At 49.9% G+C, this 19,046-nt stretch overlaps 1 protein-coding gene across 3 annotated transcripts in view; it reads left to right on the top strand.

Annotated features, from left to right (window-relative positions):
* Window positions 1-19,046, top strand: part of PUM1 (pumilio RNA binding family member 1) — a 106,457-nt gene that overhangs the window by 57,229 nt on the left and 30,182 nt on the right. For 2 of the 3 annotated variants that reach the window (XM_014951849.1, XM_014951847.1), the window contains 6 exons: window positions 1,269-1,362; window positions 2,742-2,846; window positions 9,943-10,094; window positions 14,423-14,561; window positions 16,171-16,314; window positions 17,236-17,532. In XM_014951849.1, the coding sequence (XP_014807335.1) occupies window positions 1,269-1,362; window positions 2,742-2,846; window positions 9,943-10,094; window positions 14,423-14,561; window positions 16,171-16,314; window positions 17,236-17,532 (931 nt within the window). Of the gene's footprint in view, window positions 1-1,268; window positions 1,363-2,729; window positions 2,847-9,942; window positions 10,095-14,422; window positions 14,562-16,170; window positions 16,315-17,235; window positions 17,533-19,046 lie in introns of all 3 variants that reach the window. The other variant, XM_014951848.1, reaches the window with a different exon arrangement.

The raw sequence follows: 19,046 nt of genomic DNA, 5'->3' as shown, positions 1-19,046 counted from the left end.
TCATCCTGCTGTAAAGGGAGATTTGAGCAGCAAATGAGTCAGGGAGAAGCTGGTCTGATCTTAGGTGTAAGTCGCCGTGTGTGCTTCCCACCTTCCCAAACCATTGCCCTGGCAATTGCAGAGGCAGCAAAGGGGCTTTCAGCCTCTGGGCTCTAATCCTGCTGTAAAGGGAGATTTGAGCAGAAAATGAGTCAGGGAGAAGCTGGTCTGATTTGAGGTGTAAGTCCATCTGCTGGCAAGGCCAAAATCAGAACAGCCCATAGAGGAATCATGATGTTGTATCAGCCTTATAAAGGTGGATCACCTTAATCAGCAACAAAAATAAATGAAGCAAAGGACTTGGAATGCACTGCTAAAAGTTGAAATCTGAAGCTGTGGGTCATAAGAGATTGAGCAGATAGTTTGTGCAACAGCTTTCATGTCTCCTCGTTCTGCACGGTCTCTTAACCCTGCATTGATTGTTCCTATTTAATGTCATAATTAAAGGTTTAAGATTATTTAAAAGCAAACTGAAATCCTCTACAGTTCTGTAAAGTCAGGTACAGTTGTGCTCCTGCGAGGAGCAGGGAGTTGGACTGGTGTTATGGGTCCCTTCCAGCTGGAGATACTCATCATTCTGTGGTCCTGTGTGCTTTGGGAGATGTCACCTGAAGTTCCTGGGTCTGGTTTCTCTCTGTGGGCACAGAATTTACACCCAGGAGATGCTGGGGATGGAGGACTGGAGGTAAGGGGAGTGTGTTGTCCAGGGCCTTGTGAGCTCCTGAGGCAGGTGTCCCCTCTGGTGTCCCCTCTGGTGGCTCTGAAGCCATCCCAAGGGCATTGTCCCTCCTACCCCCCGCTCTGCCATCCCCGTGTCCCTTGAGGCCACCCAGGAGAGTCACACGGGTTTCCCTGGGCTTGGTGGGGTCAGGATCTGGAGATGCTGGTGGCAGCTACTGGTGATCCACAGGCTCCAGTGAGAGCTTGTGTGTTTGAGGAGGAAACATGGCTTTCAGGCATTGTGCAGAGAACAGCAGAGAAAACCCTGGCTGTGCTTTAGCTGTACTTCAGAAATACAGTTATTTTTTTCAGGTGGATTATCACAGGCAATTGATTTCAAAGGGGTTTGCTTTTTCTTCCAATTCCTTTTGAAACGGTTCCCTTTTAAAGAGGAGCGTCTGTAGTTGTGAAAAATAAATGTAGTGTGAAGGAATTGCTTTAAAGGGAAGTAAGAGAATGCTTTTTGTGTGTGAGTAAAGGACCGTGTTTGTGTTTTTTTGCCCCTCCAGCTGTTCCAAAGACCCAATGCCCTGGCTGTTCAGCAGCTGACGGCGGCGCAGCAGCAGCAATACGCCTTGGCAGCCGCCCACCAGCCCCACATAGGTAAGTCTGGCATTTCATACCTCACATGTTACTGGTAGTCCTCAGAATACGTCAGGAAAACAGCAGAGGAAAAGGATTGGTAGGTTTTAGAAAATCCTAAATCTGTTTTTCCACCTGGTAACGGACACGTGAGCGGATGTGTGTTGGGTGAAGATGGGCTTGAAAAATTCGGGAGGTCTCTGTGGCACACACTGAAAGCTCTGGAGTGTTGGTGTGTGGCAGGAAGGACACTGGTCCTTTGCTGAGGGCACTGCCCATAAGGAGAGTGTCCTGAAGCACTTGCTCTGAGCGAGGGATGGGTTGGGGTGAGCACAGGGAAGTCGGGGAAAAATGCACAATTCAACATAATATCTGAGTGTGCTTCTGTGCATCCCCTGCCCGGGGTCTGGCTTTAGGGTAAGATGTAATTTATGCCAATGCATGATTCATATCATTAAACCAGTAGAGATTAACAGGGAAGAAAGCACTTTATCCTGTGTGTAGAAAAACAAGAGAACAGCAGAAGGGCCACTCGTGGGTGATGGGAGTTCAGCTGGAAAGCACTTTATCCTGTGTGTAGAAAAACAGGAGAACAGCAGAAGGGCCACTTGTGGGTGATGGGAGTTCAGCATCTGAGGGTTAAACGTTTCTAGCAAAATAAGCCGTTTAAGTGGCAGCTCTTCCTGCCCAAGAGCCCAGTGCCATGTGCTGGGACTCCCCCAGCTCCGTGCAGTGCCCTTGGGTGCTCACTGGAGTTCAGTGATAGACCCAAATTAAAATTATTTGGCTTTTTACCTTAATCCTCTTCACCTCCCCTCCACGCCCCCTCCCGCCCCCGGTAATTTCTCTAATGATTAAACCCTTTCCTTGCAGAGGAGGAGAAATGCTGCCCAGCAGTGGCAGTGCCCTGTGATACTGCCTCTGCCCTCCTCAGCTCCTTCCAAACTGGTTTATTGACGTCCTGGGCTTGTGTAGTGGGGATGGAGCTCAGAAAGTAGCATACACTGGGCGTTGATTAACTGTAGAAATAGAGAAGAGTATCAAGCAATTAGATAATGTTAGTATTGAGCTGGTGTTGACAGTCACCTCTACAGTAAGGAGGTGCTGCAGAGATACTTGAGCAGTTACTGGTATTGTATATTGACTGTTTTACCACTTTAACTTCCCTTATGGGGCGTTGCATCCTTAGAATTGGGTTTCTTCTCTGTAAATTAAATCCTCTGTTCTATGAAGACTGGGAAATGCCGCGGTTACTCCCTCCCTGCAGACACCACCCTGTAAAAAGCTTGGAATTACTAAAGCAAACTTGACTTCTGTGTTCACCAGCCGCCTAGTCAGAGGTATTTTGGTAGGGCTTCAGTTCTAGTTAAGTTTGTTTTTACTGACAGGTATGTTTTCAGCAGGTTTAGCTCCTGCTGCCTTCGTCCCCAACCCCTACATCATCAGCGCCGCTCCGCCGGGAACGGACCCCTACGCAGCCGGGCTCGCCGCCGCCGCCACGTTAGGTGAGATGCTCCCACTTCTCCCTGCTTTTGTGGCCGTTTTCTGACCCAAACTGCTCTTGAGTCCTTCATTGTGGACATTAAATATCAGCACGTTATAATTTCTGCAGAGAGAGAATTGGACATCGGTGAGTTGAGAGAGAGTTTGTCTTGGAAAAACCTATTTTCTGCAGATTAAATGTGGTAATTTGTGTGTAACGCTTGCTCCGGGCTCTCTTTCTGGTGGGGATGAACAACCAGAGGATACCTGAACTGAAACACCTGCAGACAGAAATGTTGCTACGTGTTTGGAGTGTTTTGGTGACCAGCATTAGGGAGAGATACCTTTGAAAATGCACCTGTTAAATGCTGGAAGGAGGGAGGATGTGTTTGCCTACCAGGAACGTTGTCTCGTTGCTGTTGAGCTTTATGGCCCGTAGCACATCCTGCAAACCCCGTCTTTCCCTCTTGTTTGATTCTGTTCAGAATTCATGCTTTTTAGGTTCTGTGGGTAAAACCATCCCTGATGTGCCAGGAGGTTTACGCTGGGAATACGCCGTTTCCCAGATGGCCACCAAAGATGGTGGCTCTTGGCTTTGGGCGAGCTCCTGCTCCCAAACGTTCAGCTATCGCTTTCCAAATCCTCGCCAACTGTCGTAAGCCAAAACTGTTGTATCTTGGGACGCCAGCTCGGTGAAACAGCTTATCAGGGCTGTGAGGAACACACTGTGCGTTGAACTTCTGCTGCCTACACCACAAAGTTCTTGCCCAAACATCGAGGAGAAGTGAAGAGTGTGCTTTCAGAAGAACATCTTTATAACCGTGCTTTGCTTTCCCTGAGCCACCGGCAGGGGAAGCCTCCTACGTTTTAAATCAAAACTGCTTTAATCAGAGGAGTGGGGATTTGAAGTGGAGCCTGCACGTTGTTGCCACACTCCACTTAGAAATTCCCCCAGCACATCCCGTGGGATGGCTCATCCCAAACAAAACCCGGGGAACGTTGGTTGTAGGGGAATTCCTGGCTCTGCCCAAGAGCCCTGTGGTTGGGACGTGCCTTTTTGGCGGGTTTACCAGCTCTTGTGTAACCCCTGCTTAGCTTTTAAGCTGCGAGGGCAGTAGCAGGTCAAGCTCTGAAATGGGATTTCAGCCACGGTCACCCGGTCGGGTGGCGTTTGTAGCCGTATGGAAATATGTAAAGAATTGAGATTATAGTGTGAAGATGGGCTTGGGACTCCTGGGCTGCTGGGGCTGTTGTCTGGGGATTGTGTAATAACAACGCGAGATGAAGTGTAGGTAACAACGTGGTGTTGGCAAACAAATAATGCTGTGATGAAATGGCAGGAAGCCAAGAGCTAGAGTACAAGGATGTTCCTGCTGCTCCAGGGGTCGATAAACTCTCATGTTGCTGATGGATGTGTGGATGAATGAGTGACCTGAACTCTTGGTGGCAGATAGAGGGGAGGAGGTGCTGGGACACCAGCAATGCCAGTTACAGGCACAAGAGGTGCTTTGTAAACTATTACCATGGAAAGAGGATTCTGGTTGGCCTTTTTGCATCACCTCAGTGCTTCCAAAGCTCGTTCTTCTGTCACACTCTGCAGCTGGGTGGAGCAGGAGGGCAGCCTCTTGATTTCATAGAAAGACCACACGTAACTGCTGCCAGATTTCTAGGGAACAGCAAGAGTGTTTGCAACAACTCTTTTTTTTTTTCCCCTTTTCTCAGCAGTACTGAAGCTGCAGCTGCCTGAATACCTGAGTGGGGCCTTAGACATTCGAACTAGGAAATCCTGTACCCCAGGATACCTAAAGCATCATAAAACGTAGCGTCAGGATCTCTGCTTGAATAATTTTTTAACTTTATGACTCCTGAAAGCAAAACAAGAGTGTGTAACATGCTGCCATGTACCTATAGTGTTTCACCACTGAGAAGTACAAGTTTCTTCACCTGGCTCATGGGGCTCTGGACCCCAGGAGGTAGAAATGGCAATAGAACAAACTCAGTGGTGTTTGCTTGAAGAAAAGCATCTCTGTGTCTGGGCTGGAGCAGCTGGGAAAGCCCTTCCTGTGCAGTGACTGAGGGCAGCACGGAAGGAGCAGGGCCATTGAGATGTTCAGAGTGAGTGTAAGGTCAGGAGACCTCCCTGGTGCCTGTGGGAGTGTGAAGCTGGGAGGGCTTGGAGGAGTTCATGAGATGAAAGAAATGAGTTTCGAGTTGTTGGAAGTTTATTGCTCACAGTTACTCTTAAAGTGGAAGGGAAACTTTTGCACATTTTATGGTGGAGATAATTCTGTCAATTAACATTCTGCTGTTATGGCAGGTTTTTCATGACTGTCAGCCCTGTGATAATACTCATTTCTTCCCAACAATAGTAGCATTTTAAAGAACAAATTTGAATGAAGAGGGAAGGGCTTCTTAGACTCAAGAAAAAAACACTTTGGAGTTTAAGCTGTGGGGAAGACTGCTGTCTTTAAAATGTGTTGTGAAATTGCCTTCTATCATTTGAGAAGGATGTCACTCAAGAAAAAGAAATCTTGCCTTTTGTAAGACAAGCTGGGAAAGGTTGATTCCCTCAGAGATGGTATGTTACAGGTAGAAAAGGGTTTCTGTTCCTTGTAGAGAAGCTGGATGCTGGAATAATCTGTGTGCAGGAAAAGCAGGAGTGCTCCTGGACCGAAGGTGGGGCCGGTTTGTGATGTCTCTGCTCTGGGCTTCTCCAGCCTGGGATGTGTCAGCTCTGGCTTCTCCAGCCTGGGATGTGTCTGCTCGGGCTTCTCCAGCCTGGGATGTCTCTGCTCTGGGCTTCTCCAGCCTGGGATGTCTCTGCTCTGGGCTTCTCCAGCCTGGGATGTCTCTGCTCTGGGCTTCTCCAGCCTGGGATGTCTCTGCTCTGGGCTGCTCCAGCCTGGGATGTGTCTGCTCTGGGCTGCTCCAGCCTGGGATGTCTCTGCTCTGGGCTGCTCCAGCCTGGGATGTGTGTGCTCTGGGCTTCTCCAGCCTGAGATGTGTCTGCTCTGGGCTTCTCCAGCCTGGGATGTCTCTGCTCTGGGCTGCTCCAGCGTGGCTGGCTGAGGACCCGCAGTCACTTGGTGCAGAGCTGTGTCCCATCAGAGCCAGCTCCAAGCTGGGGTCAGGCCCAGGTGCCTCACGTGCCACCCAGGGCCAGGGTTTGGGGAGCACCTTGTCCTGCACGGTGCCATCTCCTCCCTGGGTCTGTGCTAGCCCCGGCAGTGCCTGGCAGGGGCTGCTCCAAAGCCCTTCCACTTCACAGCTCACAAATCACTAGGAATTGGTAAATTTGCTACTTGCAGCCTTGCATTTTCCGACGTGAGGTTCTGGAGGCTGTTTGACCTGGTGGACACCAAGTCTTTGTCCTTGGCAGAGAGCAGGCAGGGCTTCCACACAGAGCTGGGAGCGTGAGGCTGAGATGAAAAGCAAAAACGTTGCGATGAACACACTTACCGATGGTTTTGCTAATGTTTCTTGAAAAGAATATTTATGGGTGTCTGTGGCCAACGTGAGAGACGTAGCAGTGGGAATATTTGATTTCAAAGGCACTAGAATGGCTTTTATTTTCTCACGTTTGTGTATCTTTAATAAAGTGTAAAAGCAGGTGCAGATACCTCCTGAAGCAGGGCAGCAGCCGGCGCGGGGCTGTGCGTCTGGCGATGATGACACACTTGCCCTCACTGAGAACACTGTTCCATAATGAGCCTCGACCAAGCGCTCAAATGAGCTGAGCCAGACTCGCAGCTCTTTTAAGCCCAGCTGCCTGCAAACTTCAAAGACTTTGTGCCTCTTCTTCTTTTAAACACCTAAGGCTTTTGCAGATCTGATGAGGAACCTCTAACTTGGTAAAAAAAAAAAATAAAAATCTCCATCTAGATTGTGCTTGTTTGATAATTAGAACTGAGATTAAAATAACCCAGAGAGATGCCCACATTTTGCCCAGATAAAGGGTATTGCAGCAACTTCCCAGTAGCCTCTGGGCAAACACAGACTAATTACTGGCATAAAATGGAGCAGTTGCAGCTATTTTCCTGTCGAGTGCAGAAGCACCCAAGCAGTTGCTGTCTGAATATAAACAGGATATAATCATAGAATCATAGAATGGTCAGAGTTGGAAGGGACCTTAAAGACCACCCAGTGCCACCCCCTGCCCTGGGCAGGGACACCTCCCACCAGCCCAGGTTGCTCCAAGCCCCATCCAGCCTGGCCTTGGACCCCTCCAGGGATGGGGCAGCCACAGCTTCTCTGGGCAACCTGTTCCAGCCTCACCACCTTCTCTGGGCAACCTCACCACCCTCACAGCAAAGAAGTTATTTCTGGTATCTAATCTAAATCTCCCTCTTCCAATTTAAAACTGTTCCCCCTTGTCCTGTCCCTGCACTCCTTGACAAAGAGTCCCTCCCCAGCTCTCCTGGAGCTCCCTTCAGATATTGGGAGGCTGCTCTAAGGTCTCCCCGGAGCCTTCTCTTCTCCAGGCTGAACACCCCCAGCTCTCTCACCCTGTCCTCACAGCAGAGGTGCCCCATCCCTCTGATCATCTTTGTGGCCCTCTGCTGGCCCCGCTCCAACAGGTCCATGTCCTTCCTGTGCTGAGGACTCCAGAGCTGGACACAGAGCTCCAGGTGGGGTCTCACCAGCACAGAGTAAGGTGTAATCCACTTACCAGCTCTGTGTCTGTAACTGCTCTGCTCAAGGGAGGCAGTACCGTTGTGGGATTGAGGACTTTTAATTTTAGCAGCCACTGCTTGTGAATTCCCAGGTTGGAAGGGAAGAAACCTGCTTGTATCGGGAGCAGCGTGGCCAGCAGGAGCAGGGCAGGGATGGTGCCTCTGTCCTCGGCGCTGGTGAGGCCTCACCTTGAGGGCTGGGTTCAGTTCTGGGCCCTTCACCACAAGAAGGACATTGAGGGGCTGGAGCGTGTCCAGAGGAGAGGCACCAAGCTGGGGAGGGGTCTGGAGAACAAGTCACACGAGGAGAGGCTGAGGGAACTGGGCATGTTGAGTTTGGAGAAGAGGATGCTGAGGGGAGACCTCATTGCCCTCTACAGCTCCCTGAAAGGAGGGTGCAGAGAGGTGGGGGTTGGCCTCTTCTCCCAAGGGAATAATGCCAGGAGCAGAGGGAATGGTCTGAAGTTGGGGCAGGGGAGGTTTAGATGAGATGTTGGGAAGAATGACTTTGCTGAGAGGGTGGTCAGGCCCTGGAACAGCCTGCCCAGGGAGGTGGTGGAGTCACCATCCCTGGAGGTGTTGAAAAAATGTGTAGACGTGGCACTTCAGGGCGTGCTCTAGTGCCTGAGATTGTGGGGGTCTTCTGTGTGTGTGTGTGGTTGGACTTGATGATCTCAAAGGTCACTTCCAACCATGAAGATTCTGTGATTCTGTGAAAGAAAGTGGTTGCTGCTGCAGGACAAATCAGAGTAAGGCAGACAGGTCACCTCCTGGGGCTGGCGGTGCACAGGAGATCTAGTGAAGGTGGCTTTGGTGGCAGAGCTTTAGGGAGAGGCACACACCGAGGGTTGGGATGAACTGCTGGAGTGCCTCCCGTGAGACATCAACCTGCTCCTGGCACCTCCCTGCACACGTGGAGCTGGGCCTGGGCCTTGGTGACGCTGCAGAGCCCGAAATGTGGGGAAAGTACAGTGGGTGAAAGCACATAACAAAGGAGAGTAGCTGTGACACTTCTGAAATATGAATTTACTATTTGAAGATTAAATATATGAGTATTTGAAGCATTACTGCATCCTGGCAGTGGGCAGCAGTGATTGCAGGAGCAGGGGCTGAGATGCAGCCTGTGGGTCAGCTTCTGCGCGATGGAGCAGGTCGTGTGAGACACACACACCTTACTGTGCACAAAAAAACCAACAAAACCAACACAAAACCAAAAGAAAAAAGTGCTTCCTGGGTTTTTCCCTCTGTCATACCCCAACTTCCACTCAGCAGTGTCTTTGTGCATCTCCCTTCTTATTGTCATCCCTTATTTTTGGGAAATGATTTTTCAGTCTCTGGGGGCAAACGCTTAGAGTCTTTATGTGCATTACACTGTTGTCCCTGTGGGGTCTCACTGTGAGCCATAACTAACAGCAGTACTGAAACCCCTTGTTTAGAACTCAATTCTAACCCTCTCTCTTAAAATAGGAGCTAATTTTACTCCATATAAGAATTAAGAGTGTGGTTCAGATTCACTACAGACTCATTTACTCTGCGGTGTCAGACCCACCCGTGGCACCCTGCCTTAGGGAGGCTGGTGTGCCCTGAGTTATTCCTGCTGTGGGGAGGGAACCCCTGGGACAGGTGAGGTGTTTGAAAAGCAAAGGAAATGCTCCTGCTTCTCTGCTGACCTTTCCAAGAGGTGTACACAGCATATTAAAAAATGTTATTGAACTCCCACCCGTGTGACGTGGTGGGAGGGACTCCGCTGTTCAGCACAGAGCACTCACTGCTTCCTCAGAATTCCACCAGCTGGAATGATTTAAGGATATCTTTTCCGTCACCAAATTAAGTGTGCGGTGCCCTGAGACTTGATAAAACACAATGAAACTTGAAAACTTACGCTTTTTCTGGTGCTTTTTTTTTAAGCCTCTTCAGCTGGAGGAGGGGGAATGTGAAAAGCCACAGGATCGTACAGCCTCTTTCATGGTGCTTTGCAAATGCAAAATAGGACTGAGTGGCTGGAAAAATAACGTTTTAAATACTCGAGAACTGATGCTATCAGATGCAAAGAGGCTTTTAAACTTTATTTGAGAGCTAAATGATAGATGTTATTGAGCTGTGGATGTCAGCTGAGATTAGAAGAGACTTGTCCATCTGTGCTTAAACAAGTTTCCCTCTCTTTTGGTTAGAGATAAAGTTTTGGTTCTTCACTGTAAAATTAGGGCACAACAATAAAAATGTAGAATTTCAACAGGATCACTGCTAGCAGAACTTGACCTCATCTGATACAGTAAAAGCAAGTAAAGATGAAATTTTTAAAAACGAATAACACAAATGCCAGAATCCCTCTGTATTTGCCCAGGATTTAAAGCAGATCACCTGGCTGTAGGGTTGGTGAAACCCGAAGTGCTGAGCGGGTGGTTTGGGTGGCTCCTGAAGCTCACGGGTTGCCTTGTCCCTGCAGGTCCTGCCGTGGTCCCTCACCAGTACTACGGCGTCACGCCCTGGGGAGTGTACCCCGCCAGCCTCTTCCAGCAGCAAGCGGCCGCCGCCGCCGCCGCCACCAACTCTGCCAACCAGCAGACCACCCAGCAAACCCAGCAGGGCCAGCAGCAGGTAAGGCTGTCCTTTACAGGAAACACAGCAACTTTGAGAAAATCCTGATTTTAATTTTTTTTTCCAATGACTGCTCCCGACGCTCAGTTGTAATTGTGGAAAAGAGCCATTAATCTCCCTTAAAAATAGGAGAAAAAACATCTGTACATCCAGTGGTGTCATTTAAGCATCACCCACATGGAGGATAATGCACGTACCTTTGTGGTGGTGAATTATTGGGTGTTAGTGATTTGGCAAAGAAATAATCTCCTGAGTTTGTGGACACCCTGAGCAAACCCATGCCTTGGTGTGGGAGTGGAAATCATTGTCCTGCATCCTGTTCTGGTGCTTGTCACTGCAGCTCGATGGGTGTGGAAACAACGAAGACCTGTGTCAAATACAATTAAAGAAATAATCTCCTGAGTTTGTGGACACCGCTGAGCGCTGCCATAGCAAACCCATGCCCTTGGTGTGGGAGTGGAAATCATCGTCCTGCATCCTGTTCTCCTGCCTGTCCCTGCAGCTCGATGGCTGTGGAAACAGTGAAAACCTGTGTCAAATACAGTCATAGCACTGTCTGGGTTGGAAGGGACCTTTAAGATCGTCTAGTCCAACTATCAGCCTCACTCTGATAAAAACCATCACTAAACCATGTCACCAAGCACTATGTCAACCAGCTTTTGAATACCTCCAGGGATGGTGCCTCAACCCCTGCCCTGGGCAGCCCATTCCAAGGCTTCAGAACCCTTTCAGTGTCAAAATTGTTCCCAATCTCCAACCTGAACCTCCCCTGGTGCAACCTGAGGCCATTTCCTCTTGTCCCATGGCCTGTTCCTTGGGAGCAGAGACCGACCCCCCCTGGCTACACCCTCCTTTCAGGGAGTTGGAGAGAGCCAGAAGGTCTCCCCTCAGCCTCCTTGTCTCCAGGCTGAACACCCCCAGCTCCCTCAGCCTCTCCTCACAAGACTTGTGCTCCAGACCCCTCACCAGCTCCATTGCCCTTCTCTGGACCCACTCCAGCCCCTCAAGGTCTTTTTTGTGGTCTGGTGGCCTCCTTGGCCACCTGGGCACACTGCTGGCTCCTGTTCAGCCCACAGGCCACCAACACCCCCAGGTCCTTTTCCATGGGGCAGCTCCAGCCACTCTGCCCCCAGCCTGGAGCTGCAGGGGGTGGTGGGACCCAAGGGCAGGACCTGACACTTGGCCTTATTGAAATGTCAATAAGTGTGTTCTTATCTTCAGGGTGCTCTCCTGTATAGGCTGTTTTTTTTTTAATGAAGATTAGCTTTAAAAGGGCCAAAGTACCAGCAGAAAGAATCGGTTTGATGTCCATGTGGGGACTTGAAAACAAAGGATGAGTGCAAAAAGAAAAACTGAATTTGCTGTTTTTTATAAGGTGAACTGTTTTGCTTTAGTCTGCTCAAAAGGTTGGAGAATTTGGCATCTAAAAGGACAAAACTAATGAAGTTAGTGAAGGTTTTTCATATGATCTGCTGCTACCCTTTTAAGTGTGTTAAAGATGAATATTGAGACAGGTATCTGCTGTTTAAATGTTTGGTTCTTAAAAAGCCAAGAGTTCACCCTGGGAACTGCTAAGGGGAACTCTTTCCTTACATATTTTGTCAGTGATGGGTGCTTGACAGGTTTGTACCGTCCACCTCCTCTCTGAATCCCTTGGCAGAGATGAATCACTGTAATTCCTTGCTCTGGACTTGGGTTTTGGTTTGGGTTTTTTTCTCCTATACTTGGAATTTAACTAGGTTAATTTTCTTAACTTCAGTTAGGTAAAGTAAGCATATTAAAGGTTGGTATTTAATCATAGTCATACCTCTGATGCAGATGACAGAAATGTGAATCCAGCAGAAGGTGGAAATTGAGAGACTAGTAGGGAAGTTAATAGGGAACAATGATTTTCTTCCTTTACTAAAAGAAAGAGCCATCTTAAACGTTTTACGAAGTTGTATGGGAGCACAGATTGTTGGCTTGCTACTTAAATCAGCATTTAACAGAAAAATAATCCAAACTTCCAGACTAAATGTATGTCTGCTGAACCTGTGTGATGGAGGGAAGTGCTAGGAGGAGGAGAGGTGTCCCCCCCATCCTTGTTTTGGCTCTGCTTCCCCATGGACACAGCCCCCTTTCCTCCTTCCCCACCTGGGCACGGCCCACAGGATGTGTGTCGGGAAGCGACTGGAGCACCTGGTACCTGCCCTGGTGGGACTGGTGGGACTGGTGCTGGGTCCTCTCCTGGCCTTGGCTTTATATGGTTTCATGGGCCTCTGTCCCGTGGCTTCCTGCTTGGAAACACAACGGGGTATGATCCTGCCCGACAGCGAGGCGGCTTCTTTCCTGCAGGAACACAGACCCTTCCTTCTGGTCCTTGCCTGTTTGAGAAGACAGTGATTGGCAGCTGAATTTACTAGTTTCTGCTTTGAGAAAGCAGAACTAAAGCAAAAACCAATGTTTGGTAATATTATAAAGCCTTTTGAGATGATAAAAGGGGTGAATTTTCACACCACTGATCCTGTGATGAGGAGGAGAGCACTTTGCTCCAGAGGAGGTTCATGATCAAACCCCCAGCTGATCCTGGGCAGGAGGGTGCAGAGCAGAGCCCCCCCCTGTACCCCCCACAGGTAAAATGGCATTCAGAGTGTGCTAAAGCCATTTCTCCTTCGGCATTCAGAGCCAGAGCCCTTCCCTGAAGGGAAGATGTGTGCTAAAAGAGCTTCTGCAGAGGCTCAGGCTATTAAAATACAACTTATCAATCATCTCTGGCCTCTATAATGTTCCTCATGACGTTTATAGCCGTGGAGTGGGGATCGCGGGGATTGTTTCGGTGCAATCCCTCCCTCTGTGAGAGGATACAGGGTATATTTTCTGCATGAAATTTTTCTAAGAAGTGCTGAGGCAAATGTTTTGCAAACCTGGAGCGATGATTACGGGCGGTTGATTTGTGAGGCTGAAGACATCTTAATAGTGTATTTATGAAAAATGCCAACATTTCGCTCCCCGCAGCCGTCCGTCCATCCATCGCGTGAGCCCCCAGCGGTGCCCGTGCTCCCCCCACACCTGCAGAGTGTCACCCCCCCCAAAGAGTTCACGTTCAGGCTCTGACAGTGATGGCAAACTGGGATTGCACAGAATCACAGACTGGTTTGGGCTGGAAGGGACCTTAAAGGTCATCCCATTCCACCCCCCTGCCCTGGGCAGGGACACCTCCCACCAGCCCAGGTTGCTCCAAGCCCCCTCCAACCTGCCCTTGAACCCCTCCAGGGATGGGGCAGCCACAGCTTCTCTGGCCAACCTGGGCCAGGCTCTCACCACCCTCACACCAAACAAGTTCTTCCCCACAGCTCAGCTCCATCTCCCCTCTTTCAGGGTCAAACCCTTCCCCCTCCTCCTAGGGCTCCCCTCCCTGATCCAGAGTCCCTCCCCAGCTTTCCTTCCGTTAACTCCAGTATCCACTCCCAGTCTCTCTGTGTGCAAAGTCATTTTTTCCTTTTAATAACTGTATGGGGTGACACAGAGGCTGTTATTTTTGCAAGAAGCCACGCTGGGTACCAAAGGATGACTTTTTTTTTTTAATAAGCTGACCCTGCTGGTGGGTGCAGGCTCTTGCATCACCACTTGGAGTAAAAAAAGGCTTTTGCAAACAAAGTCTGTGACGGGTAATTACAGGAAAGGTCACTTTGCCATCTTCCCCTTGGAGAGCAACGTGTGCTTCAGCCACAAGAGCTGCCTGTAAAAGAGGATGAGGGATTTACAACGTGTGCTTCAGCCACAAGAGCTGCCTGCAAATGACGATGAGGGATTTTTGGTCATTATTTCCAATGAGTAAGTGTCCTGTCACTGGGTCACTGTTCTCTACGGAGGCTGGAAATTTGGAAAACCCCCTGTCACCTCGTGTCATCGCCCCCCAGCTCCAAAGTCAGGCTTTTAAAGGTTTCTGCTGGGGTGAGTGGGCTTTCAGCAGTGGGTCTGTGGCAGAGACCAAACGTTGTCTGGGACGGGGCAGGTGGGCAAAGGCTTCTAACGGAGGGTGAGGGTTGAAGGGAGATCAAGAAATGAAAGAGGTCAGATGATGAAGTGCTTCCAGATCGTGCTCAGTCAGCCTGGGAGGGGATTTAGTATTTAAATTGGGTCTGACTGGAATTGGGTCTCCTGCACGTACCGTGGTGTGAAGGCTCGTGGTGGCCGTGGCAGCTCTGTCCCAGTGAGGGGGAGGGTTGTCACACACTAGTTGTGCAAGAGCTCCAGGAGTGCCCGTGATGCTCCTGCAGGTGTCTGCTGGTTGCACCGTGCTCCTGGGTCCCAAAATAAACAGATGGATGTTCCTGTGTCTCCTGCAGGTGCTGCGTGGAGGAGCCAGCCAGCGTCCTCTGACCCCCAACCAGAACCAGCAGGGCCAGCAGACGGACCCACTGGTGGCCGCCGCCGCCGTCAACTCAGCCCTGGCCTTCGGGCAGGGGCTGGCAGCGGGGATGCCAGGTAGGACTTGTGGGGACAACGAAGGGAATGACATCTCCTTTCTCTGCCTGCTGTCCCATCTGCCTGGCCTTCAGCAGGATTTGGGCTTTATAGTTTTTAGATTTTAATCCGGGGGTATTTGGGAGAGGCTGTTAGGTGTGAACCCCACCACCTGGGCGGCGTTTAAGCCAAATTAGAGTTTAGATCCCCGTGTCACAGATGAAAACAAATGTTATCAACTGTGTCACTGCACGGGGTGCTTAATTACTGGCGTACTCCAAAGAATAGATGGCTCCTGCTGGAAGTTGCTTTCAGATTTTCCTGTGGATCACACGGGCTTATGTTGTCTGTGCTTTGAAACCTCAGAGACCCCTTAGTCCCCTCCATTACCCGTGTCTCTCCATCCCTGCCAGGTGTTCGACTTCAACAGGAGAAGGGCTTCCCCTTCATAATTTCCTGCAGGCAAATCCTAGTGGCTTAAAAACAAAGAAAAGGCAGCAGAGAGAAGGAAACAGGTTTTTGTTGTAATTGATAATTCTGCAAGAGAGAGAATTCTGCTACTGTGTGACTCGTAGCTCTGGTGCGTGGGGCTGGGTGGTACAAGTGCTTCTGACATTCAGTTATACAGAATATTACTGTGATGGCAAAGGGCAAATGGCAAACTAAGCATTTCTTTGAATAATGTGCAAGTCCATCCCGCTGGTCAAATGGGAGAGAACAGGATTATTTCAGCTTCAGGTCTCCTGGCTGGAAATGTCACCTGGTTGTTACAGGGTTTTTTTTATGGTTTAAGAAGAACGTTGCTGCATTAAGTTACAAAGTGAACTGTAACATGCGTGTTTCCAAGTGACCTGCAGATTTCCTGAAGTCCCCATTATTGGGGGTTTGGGGGTTATATTTGCAAAGCAAATATTCACGGAGAACATTCTCTTTGTGACCCCACCAGGGAGAATCACCTTCTTCCTGAAAATGTGATGTAACTGTAGAATTCCATAGTGAGGAACCTAAAGAGGAAACTTGAGAAACTCCTCAGAAAAGAGAAACTACCGAAAACCTGGTGCTTTGTGTGTCACCAGCATATTTGATTTAAGAGTTTTTATTTATATATCTTAAAGAATACTTTAAAATACATTCCTTCACAAATACCTAACTTTTAGCTCCATGTGTTGTTTGCCTGTGTGTCCCCACTGAACACCCCAGCGTGCGGTGGCAGCGCTGGAAGTGCAGGCTGTTGTCAGACATGAAAAGTCCCAGCACACGTTCTGCTTAAGATGGAAAAGAAAGAGTGCTTTTAGGCCTTTTTAGATACAGAAAACAGAACTTTGTAGGTAAAGAAATAGACCTTTATAGACATAGAAGTAGACTTTTCAGCTGTATAAGTGAATTTACACAGAGGGCAGTGCTGGTAGAATAGGTTTGGGGGGGAAAAAAGGTCTTCTCTACCTCAAGGTCTTACCAGTATCAAGCTGTAGACTATTAATATCGATATTTTAATTATGTTTTTTTTTTTGCTTCGAGAGCAGCAGAGCTGCTGGCGCGTTTCTTTTTCTATTCAAATTTTCCTTTAAGAATGTTACTGCTCCTCTGAGGGTCCTTCCCTTACCCCTGCCCCTGTAACCTGCCTCTCCAGGGTACCCAGTGCTGGCTCCTGCTGCTTACTACGACCAAACCGGTGCTCTGGTGGTGAACGCGGGGGCCAGGAACGGCCTGGGGGCCCCCGTGCGCCTGGTCGCCCCCGCTCCCGTCATCATCAGCTCCTCCGCGGCACAGGCAGGTGAGTCCCAGTCCCCTCAGGTGACAAACCTGCTCTGTCCCCCCAGCAAAGATTTGGGGGGGGGACCTGGGGTGCCCTGGGCTGGCGATGAGGACACTCTTGCCCTCACTGAGATCCCTCGCGGGGGTCGTTGTGGAGAGCATCCTCTGTGCGCATCGTGGACTGAGCCTCCAGAGCAATCCCAGAGATGTAAAGTCACCAAACTCTTAAATACTTTGCAGAATTTCATGACAGTTATTTAAATGTGGCTGCTGACATCTAGTTTCCCACATAATAAAAGGCTTTAGCCTGTGTAGGACTCCCAAATGATCACCTCACATCAAATGTTACGTGCCTGGCCTCTGCCAGGAGTGATTGTGGGTTTTATTAGGGTTCTTTGGGAGTCCAAAGCTTGAAAAGGATTTTTTCAGCCAGAATCTGTGCGTGTAAGCAGTCCTTGCCAGCGTTAGGAACAGATTATGAAATAGGCCTTTTAATTGTTTCCTTGTAGTTCTTGGGTATTTGGCTTTTACTTTGGAACTGATTGGAAAACAAAAGCGCTGGGGTTTGATGTTGGCAGTGCCACAGGATGGTGGCTCGTGCGCTAAAGGACGATTTTGCTTATTTCAAAACTTGTGGTTCTTAATTGGATGGGGCTGAGTGTGTGGCTGCACGGACTGGGGGGTTGGATCTTCGGGGAACCATTTCTGTCTGTTTGATCTGTGTGGCTCTAATAACAGCAGCAGTGATAACAACAGGGCAGTGTCACTGCTCCGTGCCGCCGGGCAAGACCTGAGGAGCTCAGGTATAAAGTTTGATAGGAAAGGGAGATTTTTCTAGTGAAGTGAGGAAAAAAAGGTGGAGTAGATAAAAGTAACTTTCCAAAACTTTAATGAAAATGGATTTTTTTTCAGTCTGTCCTCCCAATTATTTTCTCCCCAGCGGTTGCAGCGGCTGCAGCTTCGGCCAACGGCGCGGCGGGCGGGCTGGCAGGAACGACGAACGGACCATTCCGCCCTTTAGGAACTCAGCAGCCCCAGCCCCAGCCCCAGCAGCAGCCCACCAACAACCTGGCCTCCAGCTCCTTCTACGGCAACAACTCTCTCAGCAGCAATTCCCAGAGCAGCTCCCTCTTCTCCCAGGGCTCTGCCCAACCGGCCAACACTTCCCTGGGCTTCGGGAGCAGCAGCTCCCTGGGTGCCACGCTGGGCTCTGCGCTGGGGGGGTTTGGGACAGCAGGTAAGAGCAGCAGCTTCTCCACGGGGAAAATCATGGAATGGTTTGGGTTGGAAAGGACCTTAAAGGTCATCTCATTCCAGCCCCCTGCCCTGGGCAGGGACACCTCCCACCACACCAGGTTGCTCCAAGCCCCCTCCAACCTGCCCTTGAACCCCTCCAGGGATGGGGCAGCCACAGCTTCTCGGGGCAACCTGGGCCAGGCTCTCACCACCCTCACACCAAACAAGTTCTTCCCCACATCTCAGTTCCATCTCCCCTCTTTCAGGGTCAAACCCTTCCCCCTTGTCCTGTGGCTCCCCTCCCTGATCCAGAGTCCCTCCCCATCTCTCCTGGAGCCCCTGGAGGGACTGGAAGGGGCTCCAAGGTCTCCCCGGAGCCTTTTCTTCTCCAGGCTGAACCCCCCCAACTCTCTCAGCCCCCCCTCCCAGCAGAGGGGCTCCAGCCCCCCCAGCATCTCCGGGGCCTCCTCTGGCCCCGCTCCACCAGCTCCATGTCCTTCTGCTGGTGGTGGCCCCAGAGCTGGAGGCAGCACTGGGGGTGTCTCCCCAGAGCGGGGCAGAGGGGCAGAATCCCCCCCTGGCCCTGCTGCCCACGGGGCTGGGGATGCAGCCCGGGGTGGGGGGGGTTCTGGGCTCCAGCGCACGTTGAGGGGCGTGTGGAGCTTCTCACCCCCCAACCCCCCCAAGGCCTTCTCCTCAGGGCTGCTCTCCCGCCATTCCCCCCCCTGGGCCTGGATTTGTGTTGGGGATTGTCCCAGGTGCAGGACCTTGCTCTGGGACCAACTGGCTCCTTGCTGGAGCTGGAGCTGGTGCTGAAGTTTTCCTTAAGGACTGCTTTGGCTTTCAAACCCTGCAGCACTTTCTGGTGAAACTTCTCAGATGATGTATTGGAAGTAGCAAAGTAATGAATTCGTGGTGCTCTCCACTCTGTCAGTTGTTCCCTCACTGCTACAGATTAAGTTTTTAAACAGCTTTGAATTTCCCTGCCTTTTCTTTCACGTGCTTGGTGGAGACACCGGACTGACAGGAATTGGCCCCACGGTGGTACCCATCTTGGTGCTAACTCTTAACCACAGAATAATGGTTAAGTAACTCTTTGTGATTTAAAAAAAACAAAACAAAAACAACAAAAAAACCAAAAGAAACCCCAACAAACTGATGTGAGGTGGTTTCCATGCTTTATTCTGGGAATTGTTCCTGTCATACACCCAAAAAAGTCACTTATTGCGGCGGCAAGAAATGCTACGTACATGGTTTGGATTGATTTGGTTTTTAGGCAGTTGGAGACAAAGATATTTTTTTCAGAATAAAACCAAACCAGAACGATATCTGTGGGTTGGCTTGTTTTGGTTTTTTTTCTTAGGTTTGTTTTTTTTGAAGTAGAACAACTTTTTTAATTACTGCTTAGTCTCCGAGGTAGTAATTAAGTCCTGAACTTCCCCGTTTTCGTCAGCACGAAGGGCAAGTTTAAACGTGTCCCTTGAAGCTGCTCCATCAGAAAACACAGAGGGACGT

This window comes from Calidris pugnax, unplaced genomic scaffold, assembly GCF_001431845.1.
Source record: "Calidris pugnax isolate Ruff unplaced genomic scaffold, ASM143184v1 scaffold166, whole genome shotgun sequence".
Classification (NCBI taxonomy): domain Eukaryota; kingdom Metazoa; phylum Chordata; class Aves; order Charadriiformes; family Scolopacidae; genus Calidris; species Calidris pugnax.
The sequence above is the reverse complement of the archived record's forward strand: the minus strand, read 5'-3'. Positions and strand labels throughout refer to the sequence as shown.